This window comes from Oncorhynchus masou, chromosome 5 (genome assembly GCF_036934945.1).
Source record: "Oncorhynchus masou masou isolate Uvic2021 chromosome 5, UVic_Omas_1.1, whole genome shotgun sequence".
Lineage (NCBI taxonomy): Eukaryota > Metazoa > Chordata > Actinopteri > Salmoniformes > Salmonidae > Oncorhynchus > Oncorhynchus masou.
Genome location: NC_088216.1, coordinates 86,118,270 through 86,134,625, shown reverse-complemented (window position 1 = coordinate 86,134,625; position 16,356 = coordinate 86,118,270). Strand labels below are relative to the sequence as shown.

Below are 16,356 nucleotides of genomic sequence, written 5' to 3'. Positions count from 1 at the left end.
TCTTCTCCTCCCCTCCTCTCTTCCTCCCCTCCTTCTCCTCTCCTCTTCTCCCTCCCCTCTCCTCCCTCTTCTCCCTCCCCTCTCCCTCTCTTCTCCTCCTTTTCCTCTCTCCTCCTACCCTCTCCTCTTCTCTCTTCTCCTCCCCCTCTCCTCTCTCTTCGCCTCCCCTCTCTCTTCTCCTCCCCTCTCCTCTCTCTTCGCCTCCCCCTCTTCTTCCCTCCCCTCTCCTCTCTTCTCCCTCTCCCTCCCTCTCCTCCTCCTCCCTCTCTTCTCCCTCCTCTCTCTTCTCCTCCCCTTCTCCTCCCCCTCCCTCTCTTCTCCTCCCCCTCCCTCTCTTCTCCCTCCCCCTCCCTCTTCTCCTCCCCCTCTCTCTTCTCTCCCCTCTCTCTTCTCCTCCCCTCTCTCTCCTCCCCTCTCTCTTCTTCCCCCCTATCTCTTCTCCTCCCCCTCTCTCTTCTCCTCCCCTCTCTTCTCTCCTCCCCTCTCCTCTCTCTTCTCCTCCCCTCTCCTCTCTCTTTGCCTCCCCTCTCTTCTCTCTTCTCCTCCCTCTACTCCCTCCCCTCCTCTCTCTTCTCCTCCTTTTCCCTCTCTCCTCCCTACCCTCTCCTCTCTCTTCTCCCTCCCTCTCTCCTCTCTCTTCTCCTCCCCTCTCCTCTCTCTTCGCCTCCCCCTCTCTTCCCTCTTCTCCTCTCTCTTCTCTCTCTCCTCCCCTCTCTTCTCCCTCCCCTCTCTTCTCCTCCCCTCTCATCTCTCTTCGCCTCCCCCTCGTCTCTCTTCGCCTCCCCTTCTCTTCTCCCTCCCTCTCCTCTCTCTTCTCCTCCCCTCTCTTCTCCTCCCCTCTCTTCTCCTCCCCTCTCTCTTCTCCTCCCTCTTCTCCTCCTCCCTCTCCCTCTCTTCTCCTCCTTTTCCCTCTCTCCTCCTACCCTCTCCTCTCTCTTCTCCTCCCCTCTCTCTCTCTCTTCGCCTCCCCCTCTCTTCTCTCTTCTCCTCCCCTCTCCTCTCTCTTCGCCTCCCCTCTCTTCTCCTCCCCTCTCTTCTCCTCCCCTCTCCTCTCTCTTCTCCTCCCCTCTCTCTCTCTCTTCTCCTCTCCCTCTTCTCCTCTCCTTTCTCTTTCTTCCCCTCTCTTCCTCCTCCCCCTCCCCTCTTCTCCTCCCCCCCTCCCCTCTCTTCTCCTCCCATCTCTCTTCTCCTCCCCTCTCTTCTCCTCTCCTCCCCTCTCTTCTCCTACCCTCTCTCTCTCCCCCTCTCCCCTCTCTTCTCCCCCCCTCTCTTCTCCTCCCCTCTCCTCTCTCTTCTCCTCCCCTCTCCTCTCTCTTCGCCTCCCCTCTCTTCTCTTCTCCTCCCTCTTCTCCCTCCCTCTCCTCTCTCTTCTCCTCCTTTTCCCTCTCTCCTCCTACCCTCTCTTCTCTTCTCCTCCCCTCTCTCTCTCTCTCCTCCCCTCTCCTCCCCCCCTCTCCCTCTCACCTCCCCCCTCTCTTCCTCCCCTCCTCCTCTCTTCGCCTCCCCCTCCTTCTCCTCTCTTCTCCTCCCCCTCTCCTCTCCTCCCCCTCTTCCTCCCCTCTTCTCCTCCCTCTCCTCCTCCTCCCCTCTCTCTTCTCCTCCCCCTCTCTCTCTTCCCTCCCCTCTCCTCTCTCTCCTCCCCTCCCTTCTCCCCCTCCCCCCTCCTCTCTCCCCTCCCCTCCCCCTCCCTCCCCCTCCCCTTCCTCCTCCCCTCTCCCTCCTTCCCCCCCTCTCTCTTCCCTCCCCCTCCCCTTCCTTCCTCCCTCCCCTCCCTCTTCTCTCCTCCTCCCTCTCTCTTCTCCCCCTCCCTCCTCTTCCCCTCCCCTCTCCTCCTTCCTCCTCTCCTCCCTCTCTCTTCTCCTCCCTCTCTCCCTTCTCTTCTCCCCCTCTCCTCCTCCTCCTCTCTCCCCCTCTCTCCCTTCTCCTCCTCCCCTCTCTCTTCCTCCCCTCTCCTCTTCTTCGCCCTCCCCCTCTCTTCTCTCTTCTCCCTCCCCCCCTCCCTTCTCCCTCCCCCCTCCCCTCTTCTCCCTCCCCCCCCCTTCTTCTCCTCCCCTCTCCTCCTCTCCCCTCCCTCTTCTCCTCCCCTCTCTCCCCTCCCCTTCCTCTCTCTTCCCCTCCCCCTCCTCTCCTCCTCCTCCCTCTCTCCTTCTCCTCTCCTCCCCTCTCCTCTCTCTTCTCCTCCCCCTCCCCCTCTCTTCTCCTCCCCTCCCCCTCTCCTTCCTCCCCTCTCCCTCTCCTCCGCCCTCCTCCTCCTCTCTCCTCCTCTCCCTCTCCTCTCTCCTCCTTCCCCCTCTCCTCTCTCTTCTCCCTCCCCTCCTCTCCTCTCTTCTCCTCCCCTCTCCTCTCTCTCCTCCCCTCCCCCTCCTCCTCTCTCTTCGCCTTCCCCTCTCCTCTCTCTTCTCCTCCCCTCCTCCTCTCCTCCTCCTCCCCTCTCCTCTCTCTTCTCCTTCCTCTCCCTCTCTCTTCTCCTTCCTCTCTCTCTCTTCTCCTCCCCTCTCCTCTCTCTTCTCCTCCCCTCTCCCTCTCTCTTCTCCTCCCCTCTCCCTCTCTCTTCTCCTCCCCTCTCCTCTCTCTTCTCCTCCCCTCTCCTCTCTCCCTCTCTTCCCCCCTCCCCTCTCTTCTTCGCCTCCCCTCTCCTCTCTCTTCTCCTCCCCTCTCTCTCTCTTCGCCTCTCCCCTCCCCCTCTCTCTTCGCCTCCCTCTCCTCTCTCTTCGCCTCCCCTCTCCTCTCTCTTCGCCTCCCCTCTCCTCTCTCTTCGCCTCCCCTCTCTTCTCTCTTCTCTTCTCTCTCTTCCCTCTCTCTTCCGTCTGTCTGTCTATGTATGAAGCATCTGTATCTGTTTTTCCTCTTAGGGGGTTAGTTGGTTAATTACATTGTGGTTAATTAGTTGGTTAGTTCGTTAGGTAAAGTATGTGATTGCCCCCATGGAAACAACAGCTAGTGCTGATGTCAGAAACACCTAGCTCACATTACATGGCAGACAGACAGGTCAACAGATGATATGGCAGACAGGCGGGTCAACAGATGGTAAGGCAGACAGACAGGTCAACATATGGTATGGCAGACAGGCGGGTCAACAGTTGGTATGGCAGACAGACAGGTCAACAGATGGTATGGCAGACAGACAGGTCAACAGATGGTATGGCAGACAGACAGGTCAACAGATGGTAAGGCAGACAGACAGGTCAACATATGGTATGGCAGACAGGCGGGTCAACAGTTGGTATGGCAGACAGACAGGTCAACATATGGTATGGCAGACAGACAGGTCAACAGATGGTATGGCAGACAGACGGGTATACAGATGGTATGGTAGACAGGCGGGTCAACAGATGGTATGGCAGACAGGCGGGTCAACAGATAGTAAGGCAGACAGGCGGGTCAACAGATGGTATGGCAGACAGGCGGGTCAACAGATGGTAAGGCAGACAGGCGGGTCAACAGATGGTATGGCAGACAGGCGGGTATACAGATGGTATGACAGACAGGCGGGTCAACAGATGGTATGGCAGACAGGCGGGTATACAGATGGTATGGCAGACAGGCGGGTATACAGATGGTATGGCAGACAGACAGGTCAACAGTTGGTATGGCAGACAGACAGGTCAACAGTTGGTATGGCAGACAGACATGTCAACAGATGGTATGGCAGACAGACAGGTCAACAGTTGGTATGGCAGACAGACAGGTCAACAGATGGTATGGCAGACAGACATGTCAACAGATGGTATGGCAGACAGACAGGTCAACAGTTGGTATGGCAGACAGACAGGTCAACAGATGGTATGGCAGACAGGCAGGTCACCAGATGGTAAGGCAGACAGGCGGGTCAACAGATGGTATGGCAGACAGACGGGTCAACAGATGGTATGGCAGACAGACGGGTCAACAGATGGTATGGCAGACAGGCATTTCCAAGAGAGACCTGGTCCAATTTTCAGATCAGTGAAGTATATAGGCCGTTGGGTATAAACGTTTCTTTGCTCCTGAAGCTAAAACTCTTGACTCGGTAGTAGGACACTTTAAGAGAAAACGTAATGGTGAAGCTGAAGCAGGCTCCTTCTCACCTGAAACACAGTCAGCTGCTCCAGAATGATCTCCTCAGGTTCCCTGTTCTCTTTAGGAATAGACACCACTTTCAGCACCTGGCCATCATCTAATGAGTAGGGAGAAATAGAGAGAGGGGAGGGGGAATGGAGAGAGGGAGGGGGTAATAGAGAGAGGGGAGGGGGAATGGAGAGAGGGGGAGGGGGAATGGAGAGAGGGGAGGGGGAATGGAGAGAGGGGGGGGGAAGAGAGAGGGGAGGGGGAATGGAGAGAGGGGAGGGGGAAGAGAGAGGGGAGGGGGGAATGGAGAGAGGGAAGGGGGTAATAGAGAGAGGGAGGGGGAATGGAGAGAGGGGGAGGGGGAATAGAGAGAGGGGAGGGGGAATGGAGATAGGGGAGGGGGGGAATGGAGAGAGGGGAGGGGGAAGGAGAGGGGGAGGGGGGAATGGAGAGAGGGGGGAAGAGAGAGGGAGGGGGAATGGAGAGAGGGAAGGGGGTAATAGAGAGAGAGGGGAGGGGGAATGGAGAGAGGGGGGGGGGAATGGAGAGAGGGGAGGGGGAATGGAGAGGGGAGAGGGGGAAAGAGAGAGGGAGGGGGAATAGAGAGAGGGGGAGGGGGTAATAGAGAGAGGGGAGGGGTAATAGAGAGAGGGTATGGGGAATAGAGAGAGAGTGGAGGGGGGGAATGGAGAGAGGGGAGGGGGAATGGAGAGAGGGAGGGGGAATGGAGAGAGGGGAGGGGGAAGAGAGAGGGAGGGGGGGGAATGGAGAGAGGGGGGGGGGGAATGGAGAGAGGGGGAGGGGGGAATGGAGAGAGGGGGGAGGGGGGGAATGGAGAGGGGAGGGGGGGAATGGAGAGAGGGGAGGGGGGGAATGGAGAGAGGGGAGGGGGAATGGAGAGAGGGAGGGGGAATGGAGAGAGGGGAGGGGGAATGGAGAGAGGGGAGGGGGGAATGGAGAGGGGAGGGGGAATGGAGAGAGGGAGGGGGGAATGGAGAGAGGGGAGGGGGAATGGAGGAGAGAGGGAGGGGGGAAAGAGAGAGGGAGGGGGGAATAGAGAGAGGGGAGGGGGTAATAGAGAGAGGGTATGGGGAATAGAGAGAGTGGAGGGGGAATGAGAGAGTGGAGGGGGAATGGAGAGAGGGAGGGGGAATGGAGAGAGGGGAGGGGGAATGGAGAGAGGGGAGGGGGAAGAGAGAGGGGAGGGGGAATGGAGAGAGGGGAGGGGGAATGGAGAGAGGGGAGGGGGAATGGAGAGGGGGAGGGGAATGGAGAGAGGGAGGGGGAATGGAGAGAGGGGGGGGGGGAATAGAGAGAGGGGAGGGGGAAAGAGAGAGGAGAGGGGGGTAATAGAATATAATAATAATAATAATAATAATATATCCCATTTAGCAGACGCTTTTGTCCAAAGCGACTTACAAGTCGGCTGGGGCCACTACTTTTACATATGGGTGGTCCCAGCGGAATCGAACCCACCACGCTTGGCGTTGCAAGCGCCATGCTCTAACGACTGAGCCACACAGGAGTTAACGAGTGATATATTCCCACATAGGTAATAACAATCGATTGCAGTTGATGTCTCTAATATACAACTGGTGATCTTAATGGAACAGTGAGTTACAGTTTTTTTTTTCGATTGCTTAACAACCGTGGACAAAACTGGAGTCACATGTGCAAAACTCTAACTCCAGTCTGCACAGCAGCAGTTCATGTGGACCAAACTCTAGTTTGTTTTTCATTGCTTGAACACAGTTTTCAAAACTCTACACACTTATCCCATGACTTTAACCACAACCTGCACAACACTGTGGATTTACAGCACTTTGTTCAAATGCTAACACACTGCTGTCAAAACTGTGAACCACACATTCAAAACGGAATAGATTTCAGCCTTGTGCCTTTCAAACACTGCTGATTGCAATTTCAGCTGAAAGGCTAAGCAGGTGTCTTGTTTTAGACTTGTTAGTGAACACACACACATATTACAGTATATATAGGTAGAGCTCAGAAAGACTCATTTTGGAAATGGAACAAGGAAGATGGGTTCGTGGAGGGAGAAGGGTGGCAGGGAGAGGGCGGATGCGTGGAGGAAGACAAAGAAGACAAAGAGCTGTTATTTCAGATGAAATAAGGGCTACACTTATAGACCATGTCGTGAACCATGGTCTCTCATTGAGAGAGGCAGGGTTGAGGGTGCAACCCAATCTGCAAAGATCCACAGTGGCATCTGTAATGCGAATTTTCCATCATACAAACAGGTGAGAGTTACAGCCTTACAGTAAATGAAAACATTACAGGAATCTATTTTGTATTGCAATTATAGAATATTTACACAGATATATATTACAGTAAGTTCAACTGTAAAATATATTTTTACAACAGGACCCAAAGGCTGCCCCCAACAGGGGGAAGAGGAAAATATTTTCAGATGCGCAGGAAAATGCTATTGTTGACATGGTTGTTGTCAACAATGCAATAAAACTGCGGGAGATTCAAGATAGAGTGCTGGCTGATAATGATATATTTGAAAATGTTAATTCTGTCAGCACAACAACTATTGCTCGAGTCCTAAAGAAACACCAAGTTACAATGAAACAGTTATACACTGTACCGTTCGAGAGAAACAGTGAACGGGTAAAAGAGCAAAGATACCAATATGTCCAGGTAAGACGTTAAATACACAGCTATACAAAATATTTACAGTAAAAAAAAAAACACTAGCATTTCTACGGTAAAACTGTACACTTACTGTTTTTCAGAGAGTAATGGAGGTGGAAGCACTGGAAAGACCACATTCATTTGCATTTAACCTTGCCAAAACACGGTGCAGAGGAAGGAATGTTATAGGTCAAAGGGCCACTGTGGAGGTTCCAGGCCAAAGGGGGAAATATCACCATGTGTGCTGCAATGGCCAATGATGGTTTGCTTCTCAACACACCACTCATTGGCCCATACAACACAGAAAGGCTTATAGCTTTCCTAGAACAGCTCTATGCTCAGCTAGTGCCAGCAGAACAGGGGAGCCAGTAAGAACCCCCAAGTTTTTGTCATAGTTTGCGATAACGTTGCTTTTCACCACTCTGCAGCTGTCACAGATTGGTTTGCAGCACATCACAGATTTATGGTTTTGTACCTGCCTGCATATTCACCCTTCCTCAACCCAATAGAGGAGTTTTCTCTGCCTGGAGGTGGAAAGTGTTTGGTCACCACCCACATGACCAAATGTCTCTTTTGGAAGCCATGCGTGCCGGATGTGAGGACACGAGTCCAGAGGACTGCCAGGGATGGATAAGGCACTCCAGAAGGTTCTTCCGCAGGTGCATGGCAAGAGAAAACTTTAGAACTTTAGCTGTTTAATAGGCTTCTCAATAGATTCCTTCAACTATTACACAGCAGGGTCTGTTTAAGAGGTTTTTCATTAGATTCCTCTTACTTCTTATTACCAGTGGCTCTGGCTGATCCAGGGTTACCCAGTAACAGGGATACCCAGTAACAGGGATACCCAGTTATTAAATACACCGTCTCAAGTAGTGCTGTGTCTGCCTCATCTTCTGGGTTCTGCTGACTATTCGTGGCTCAGTTGGTTAAGTGACTGTTTCTCACTCCGGAGACCCAGGTTCGTAACCGGGTCCTGACACACAAGTCATTTTTCCAACAATTGTTTACAGACAGATTATTTCACTTATAATTCACTGTATCACATGATGTCAAGCTAAGAGGCACTGAGTTTGAAGGTTGGCCTTGAAATACATCCACAGGTACACCTCCAATCGACTCAAATGATGTCAATTAGCCTATCAGAAGCTTCTAAAGCCATGACATCATTTTCTGGAATTTTCCAAGCTGTTTAAAGGCACAACTTAGTGAATGCAAACTTCTGCCTCACAGGAATTGTGATACAGTGAATTATAAGTGAAATAATCTGTAAACAATTGTTGGAAAAATGATTTGTGTCGTGCACAAAGTAGATGTCCTAACCGACTTGACAGAACGACGAGTTTGTTAACAATAAATGTGTGGAGTGGTTAAAAAAAAAGAGTTTTAATGACTCCAACCTAAGTGTATGTAAACTTCCGGCTTAAACTGCAGACAGACTGTGTGTGTGTGTGTGTGTGTGTGTGTGTGTGTGTGAGAGAGACAGTAGAACAGCTACTCGTACCCCTCAGGGTGCCTCTATATATCCTTATTAAATTTCCCCTACTGACATAAGAGCTGTTTAATAGGCTTCTCAATAGATTCCTTCAACTATTACACAGCAGGGTCTGTTTAAGAGGTTTTTCATTAGATTCCTCTTACTTCTTATTACCAGTGGCTCTGGCTGATCCAGGGTTACCCAGTAACAGGGATACCCAGTAACAGGGATACCCAGTAACAGGGATACCCAGTAACAGGGATACCCAGTAACAGGGTTACCCAGTAACAGGGATACCCAGTAACAGGGTTACCCAGTAACAGGGATACCCAGTAACAGGGTTACACAGTAACAGGGTTACACAGTAACAGGGATACCCAGTAACTGGGATACCCAGTAACAGGGATACCCAGTAACAGGGTTAACCAGTAACAGGGATACCCAGTAACAGGGATACCCAGTAACAGGGATACCCAGTAACAGGGATACCTAGTAACAGGGTTACCCAGTAAAAGGGATACCTAATAACAGGGATACCCAGTAACAGGGATACCCAGTAACAGGGATACCCAGTAACAGGGATACCCAGTAACAGGGATACCCAGTAACAGGGATACCCAGTAACAGGGATACCTAGTAACAGGGATACCCAGTAACAGGGATACCTAGTAACAGGGATACCCAGTAACAGGGATACCCAGTAACAGGGATACCCAGTAACAGGGATACCCAGTAACAGGGATACCCAGTAACAGGGATACCTAGTAACAGGGATACCCAGTAACAGGGATACCCAGTAACAGGGATACCCAGTAACAGGGATAGCTAGTAACAGGGATACCCAGTAACAGGGATACCCAGTAACAGGGATACCCAGTAACAGGGTTACCCAGTAACAGGGTTACCCAGTAACAGGGTTACCCAGTAACAGGGATACCTAGTAACTGCGGTATAATGTAGCCTGAAGAGTCTGAGTCTCTCTTGTAGTGAAGTTGTGTTGTTAGGTAACAAGGCAACCCATGAACAACTCAACAAGACATTATCTTACACGTTGGTATGTGTTCCTAGATAGAGGACATCATACTGTAGTGGTACATGTTCCTAGATAGAGGAGATCATACTGTAATGGTATCTGTTCCTAGATAGAGGACATCATACTGTAGGGGTACCTGGTATCTGTTCCTAGAGAGGACATCATACTGTAATGGTACCTGTTCCTAGATAGAGGACATCATACTGTAGTGGTACCTGGTATCTGTTCCTTGGGATAGAGGACATCATACTGTAATGGTACCTGTTCCTAGATAGAGGACATCATACTGTAATGGTATCTGTTCCTAGATAGAGGACATCATACTGTAATGGTATCTGTTCCTAGATAGAGGACATCATACTGTAATGGTGCCTGTTCCTAGATAGAGGACATCATACTGTAGTGGTATATGTTCCTAGATAGAGGACATCATAATGTAATGGTATCTGGTACCTGTTCCTAGATAGAGGACATCATACTGTAATGGTATCTGTTCCTAGATAGAGGACATCATACTGTAAAGGTACCTGTTCCTAGATAGAGGACATCATACTGTAATGGTACCTGTTCCTAGATAGAGGACATCATACTGTAATGGTATCTGTTCCTAGATAGAGGACATCATACTGTAAAGGTACCTGTTCCTAGATAGAGGACATCATACTGTAATGGTACCTGTTCCTAGATAGAGGACATCATACTGTAGTGGTACCTGGTATCTGTTCCTAGATAGAGGACATCATACTGTAATGGTATCTGTTCCTAGATAGAGGACATCATACTGTAATGGTACCTGGTACCTGTTCCTAGATAGAGGACATCATACTGTAGTGGTACCTGGTATCTGTTCCTAGATAGAGGACATCATACTGTAATGGTATCTGTTCCTAGATAGAGGACATCATACTGTAATGGTACCTGGTACCTGTTCCTAGATAGAGGACATCATACTGTAGTGGTACCTGGTATCTGTTCCTAGATAGAGGACATCATACTGTAATGGTACCTGTTCCTAGATAGAGGACATCATACTGTAATGGTACCTGTTCCTAGATAGAGGACATCATACTGTAATGGTATCTGTTCCTAGATAGAGGACATCATACTGTAATGGTACCTGTTCCTAGATAGAGGACATCATACTGTAATGGTGCCTGGTATCTGTTCCTAGATAGAGGACATCATACTGTAATGGTACCTGTTCCTAGATAGAGGACATCATACTGTAATGGTACCTGTTCCTAGAGAGAGGACATCATACTGTAGTGGTACCTGGTATCTGTTCCTAGATAGAGGACATCATACTGTAATGGTACCTGGTATCTGTTCCTAGATAGAGGACATCATACTGTAATGGTACCTGATATCTGTTCCTAGATAGAGGACATCATACTGTAATGGTACCTGGTATCTGTTCCTAGATAGAGGACATCATACTGTAATGGTACCTGTTCCTAGATAGAGGACATCATACTGTAATGGTACCTGTTCCTAGAGAGAGGACATCATACTGTAGTGGTACCTGGTATCTGTTCCTAGATAGAGGACATCATACTGTAATGGTACCTTTTCCTAGATAGAGGACATCATACTGTAATGGTACCTGGTATCTGTTCCTAGATAGAGGACATCATACTGTAATGGTACCTGTTCCTAGATAGAGGACATCATACTGTAATGGTACCTGATATCTGTTCCTAGATAGAGGACATCATACTGTAATGGTACCTGGTATCTGTTCCTAGATAGAGGACATCATACTGTAATGGTACCTGTTCCTAGATAGAGGACATCATACTGTAATGGTACCTGTTCCTAGATAGAGGACATCATACTGTAATGGTACCTGTTCCTAGATAGAGGACATCAAACTGTAATGGTACCTGTTCCTAGATAGAGGACATCATACTGTAATGGTACCTGTTCCTAGATAGAGGACATCAAACTGTAATGGTACCTGTTCCTAGATAGAGGACATCATACTGTAATGGTATCTGTTCCTAGATAGAGGACATCATACTGTAATGGTATCTGTTCCTAGATAGAGGACATCATACTGTAATGGTATCTGTTCCTAGATAGAGGACATCATACTGTAATGGTATCTGTTCCTAGATAGAGGACATCATACTGTAATGGTATCTGTTCCTAGATAGAGGACATCATACTGTAATGGTATCTGTTCCTAGATAGAGGACATCATACTGTAATGGTACCTGGTATCTGTTCCTAGATAGAGGACATCATACTGTAATGGTACCTGTTCCTAGATAGAGGACATCATACTGTAATGGTACCTGTTCCTAGATAGAGGACATCATACTGTAGTGGTACCTGGTATCTGTTCCTAGATAGAGGACATCATACTGTAATGGTACCTGGTATATGTTCCTAGATAGAGGACATCATACTGTAATGGTACCTGGTATCTGTTCCTAGATAGAGGACATCATACTGTAATGGTACCTGTTCCTAGATAGAGGACATCATACTGTAATGGTACCTGTTCCTAGATAGAGGACATCAAACTGTAATGGTACCTGTTCCTAGATAGAGGACATCATACTGTAATGGTATCTGTTCCTAGATAGAGGACATCATACTGTAATGGTATCTGTTCCTAGATAGAGGACATCATACTGTAATGGTATCTGTTCCTAGATAGAGGACATCATACTGTAATGGTATCTGTTCCTAGATAGAGGACATCATACTGTAATGGTACCTGTTCCTAGATAGAGGACATCATACTGTAATGGTACCTGGTATCTGTTCCTAGATAGAGTACATCATACTGTAATGGTACCTGTTCCTAGATAGAGGACATCATACTGTAATGGTACCTGTTCCTAGATAGAGGACATCATACTGTAGTGGTGCCTGTTCCTAGATAGAGGACATCATACTGTAATGGTACCTGTTCCTAGATAGAGGACATCATACTGTAATGGTACCTGGTACCTGTTCCTAGATAGAGGACATCATACTGTAATGGTACCTGTTCCTTGATAGAGGACATCATACTGTAATGGTACCTGGTACCTGTTCCTAGATAGAGGACATCATACTGTAGTGGTACCTGGTATCTGTTCCTAGATAGAGGACATCATACTGTAATGGTACCTGTTCCTAGATAGAGGACATCATACTGTAATGGTACCTGGTATCTGTTCCTAGATAGAGGACATCATACTGTAATGGTACCTGGTATCTGTTCCTAGATAGAGGACATCATACTGTAATGGTACCTGTTCCTAGATAGAGTACATCATACTGTAATGGTACCTGTTCCTAGATAGAGGACATCATACTGTAGTGGTGCCTGTTCCTAGATAGAGGACATCATACTGTAGTGGTGCCTTTTCCTAGATAGAGGACATCATACTGTAATGGTACCTGTTCCTAGATAGAGGACATCATACTGTAATGGTACCTGTTCCTAGATAGAGGACATCATACTGTAGTGGTACCTGGTATCTGTCCTAGATAGAGGACATCATACTGTAATGGTACCTGTTCCTAGATAGAGGACATCATACTGTAATGGTACCTGGTACCTGTTCCTAGATAGAGGACATCATACAGTAGTGGTACATGTTCCTAGATAGAGGACATCATACTGTAATGGTATCTGGTATCTGTTCCTAGATAGAGGACATCATACTGTAATGGTACCTGGTATCTGTTCCTAGATAGAGGACATCATACTGTAATGGTACCTGTTCCTAGATAGAGGACATCATACTGTAGTGGTACCTGTTCCTAGATAGAGGACATCATACTGTAATGGTACCTGTTCCTAGATAGAGGACATCATACTGTAATGGTATCTGTTCCTAGATAGAGGACATCATACTGTAATGGTACCTGGTATCTGTTCCTAGATAGAGGACATCATACTGTAGTGGTACCTTGTATCTGTTCCTAGATAGAGGACATCATACTGTAATGGTACCTGGTATCTGTTCCTAGATAGAGGACATCATACTGTAATGGTACCTGTTCCTAGATAGAGGACATCATACTGTAATGGTACCTGGTACCTGTTCCTAGATAGAGGACATCATACTGTAGTGGTACCTGGTATCTGTTCCTAGATAGAGGACATCATACTGTAATGGTATCTGTTCCTAGATAGAGGACATCATACTGTAATGGTACCTGGTATCTGTTCCTAGATAGAGGACATCATACTGTAATGGTACCTGTTCCTAGATAGAGGACATCATACTGTAATGGTACCTGTTCCTAGATAGAGGACATCATACTGTAATGGTACCTGTTCCTAGATAGAGGACATCATACTGTAATGGTACCTGTTCCTAGATAGAGGACATCATACTGTAATGGTACCTGGTACCTGTTCCTAGATAGAGGACATCATACTGTAGTGGTACCTGGTATCTGTTCCTAGATAGAGGACATCATACTGTAATGGTACCTGTTCCTAGATAGAGGACATCATACTGTAATGGTACCTGGTACCTGTTCCTAGATAGAGGACATCATACTGTAATGGTACCTGGTACCTGTTCCTAGATAGAGGACATCATACTGTAATGGTACCTGTTCCTAGATAGAGGACATCATACTGTAATGGTACCTGTTCCTAGATAGAGGACATCATACTGTAATGGTACCTGTTCCTAGATAGAGGACATCATACTGTAATGGTACCTGTTCCTAGATAGAGGACATCATACTGTAATGGTACCTGTTCCTAGATAGAGGACATCATACTGTAATGGTACCTGTTCCTAGATAGAGGACATCATACTGTAATGGTAGCTGTTCCTAGATAGAGGACATCATACTGTAATGGTAGCTGTTCCTAGATAGAGGACATCATACTGTAATGGTACCTGGTATCTGTTCCTAGATAGAGGACATCATACTGTAATGGTACCTGTTCCTAGATAGAGGACATCATACTGTAATGGTACCTGTTCCTAGATAGAGGACATCATACTGTAATGGTATCTGTTCCTCGATAGAGGACATCATACTGTAATGGTACCTGTTCCTAGATAGAGGACATCATACTGTAGTGGTGCCTGTTCCTAGATAGAGGACATCATACTGTAGTGGTGCCTGTTCCTAGATAGAGGACATCATACTGTAGTGGTGCCTGTTCCTAGATAGAAGACATCATACTGTAATGGTAACTGTTCCTAGATAGAGGACATCATACTGTAGTGGTGCCTGTTCCTAGATAGAGGATATCATACTGTAGTGGTGCCTGTTCCTAGATAGAGGACATCATACTGTAATGGTACCTGTTCCTAGATAGAGGACATCATACTGTAGTGGTGCCTGTTCCTAGATAGAGGACATCATACTGTAGTGGTGCCTGTTCCTAGATAGAAGACATCATACTGTAATGGTACCTGTTCCTAGATAGAGGACATCATACTGTAATGGTACCTGTTCCTAGATAGTGGACATCATACTGTAGTGGTACCTGGTATCTGTTCCTAGATAGAGGACATCATACTGTAATGGTACCTGTTCCTAGATAGAGGACATCATACTGTAATGGTACCTGGTACCTGTTCCTAGATAGAGGACATCATACTGTAATGGTACCTGTTCCTAGATAGAGGACATCATACTGTAATGGTACCTGTTCCTAGATAGAGGACATCATACTGTAATGGTATCTGTTCCTAGATAGAGGTCATCATACTGTAATGGTATTTGTTCCTAGATAGAGGACATCATACTGTAATGGTACCTGTTCCTAGATAGAGGACATCATACTGTAATGGTACCTGGTATCTGTTCCTAGATAGAGGACATCATACTGTAGTGGTACCTGGTATCTGTTCCTAGATAGAGGACATCATACTGTAATGGTACCTGGTATCTGTTCCTAGATAGAGGACATCATACTGTAATGGTACCTGTTCCTAGATAGAGGACATCATAATGTAATGGTACCTGGTACCTGTTCCTAGATAGAGGACATCATACTGTAATGGTACCTGGTATCTGTTCCTAGATAGAGGACATCATACTGTAATGGTACCTGTTCCGAGATAGAGGACATCATACTGTAATGGTACCTGGTACCTGTTCCTAGATAGAGGACATCATACTGTAATGGTACCTGGTATCTGTTCCTAGATAGAGGACATCATACTGTAATGGTATCTGTTCCTAGATAGAGGACATCATACTGTAATGGTACCTGGTATCTGTTCCTAGATAGAGGACATCATACTGTAATGGTACCTGTTCCTAGATAGAGGACATCATACTGTAATGGTACCTGTTCCTAGATAGAGGACATCATACTGTAATGGTACCTGGTACCTGTTCCTAGATAGAGGACATCATACTGTAGTGGTACCTGGTATCTGTTCCTAGATAGAGGACATCATACTGTAATGGTACCTGTTCCTAGATAGAGGACATCATACTGTAATGGTACCTGGTATCTGTTCCTAGATAGAGGACATCATACTGTAATGGTACCTGGTATCTGTTCCTAGATAGAGGACATCATACTGTAATGGTACCTGTTCCTAGATAGAGGACATCATACTGTAATGGTATCTGTTCCTAGATAGAGGACATCATACTGTAATGGTATCTGTTCCTAGATAGAGGACATCATACTGTAATGGTACCTGTTCCTAGATAGAGGACATCATACTGTAATGGTACCTGGTATCTGTTCATAGATAGAGGACATCATACTGTAATGGTACCTGGTATCTGTTCCTAGATAGAGGACATCATACTGTAATGGTACCTGGTACCTGTTCCTAGATAGAGGACATCATACTGTAATGGTACCTGGTATCTGTTCCTAGATAGAGGACATCATACTGTAATGGTACCTGTTCCTAGATAGAGGACATCATACTGTAATGGTACCTGGTACCTGTTCCTAGATAGAGGACATCATACTGTAATGGTACCTGTTCCTAGATAGAGGACATCATACTGTAATGGTACCTGTTCCTAGATAGAGGACATCATACTGTAATGGTACCTGTTCCTAGATAGAGGACATCATACTGTAATGGTACCTGTTCCTAGATAGAGGACATCATACTGTAATGGTACCTGTTCCTAGATAGAGGACATCATACTGTAATGGTACCTGTTCCTAGATAGAGGACATCATACTGTAATG

General features: G+C 47.3%; 1 protein-coding gene and 1 long non-coding RNA gene across 2 annotated transcripts in view; one reads left to right on the top strand and one right to left on the bottom strand.

Annotated features, from left to right (window-relative positions):
* The window catches only part of LOC135528130 (uncharacterized), a 214,066-nt gene that overhangs the window by 47,842 nt on the left and 149,868 nt on the right, over nucleotides 1-16,356 (top strand). The window lies entirely within an intron of this gene.
* The window catches only part of LOC135528125 (semaphorin-3D-like), a 97,804-nt gene continuing 85,521 nt past the window's right edge, over nucleotides 4,074-16,356 (bottom strand). The window contains exon 12 of the mRNA XM_064956966.1: nucleotides 4,074-4,156. Within this exon, the coding sequence (XP_064813038.1) occupies nucleotides 4,139-4,156 (18 nt within the window). The 3' untranslated portion in view covers nucleotides 4,074-4,138. The remainder of the gene's footprint in view (nucleotides 4,157-16,356) is intronic.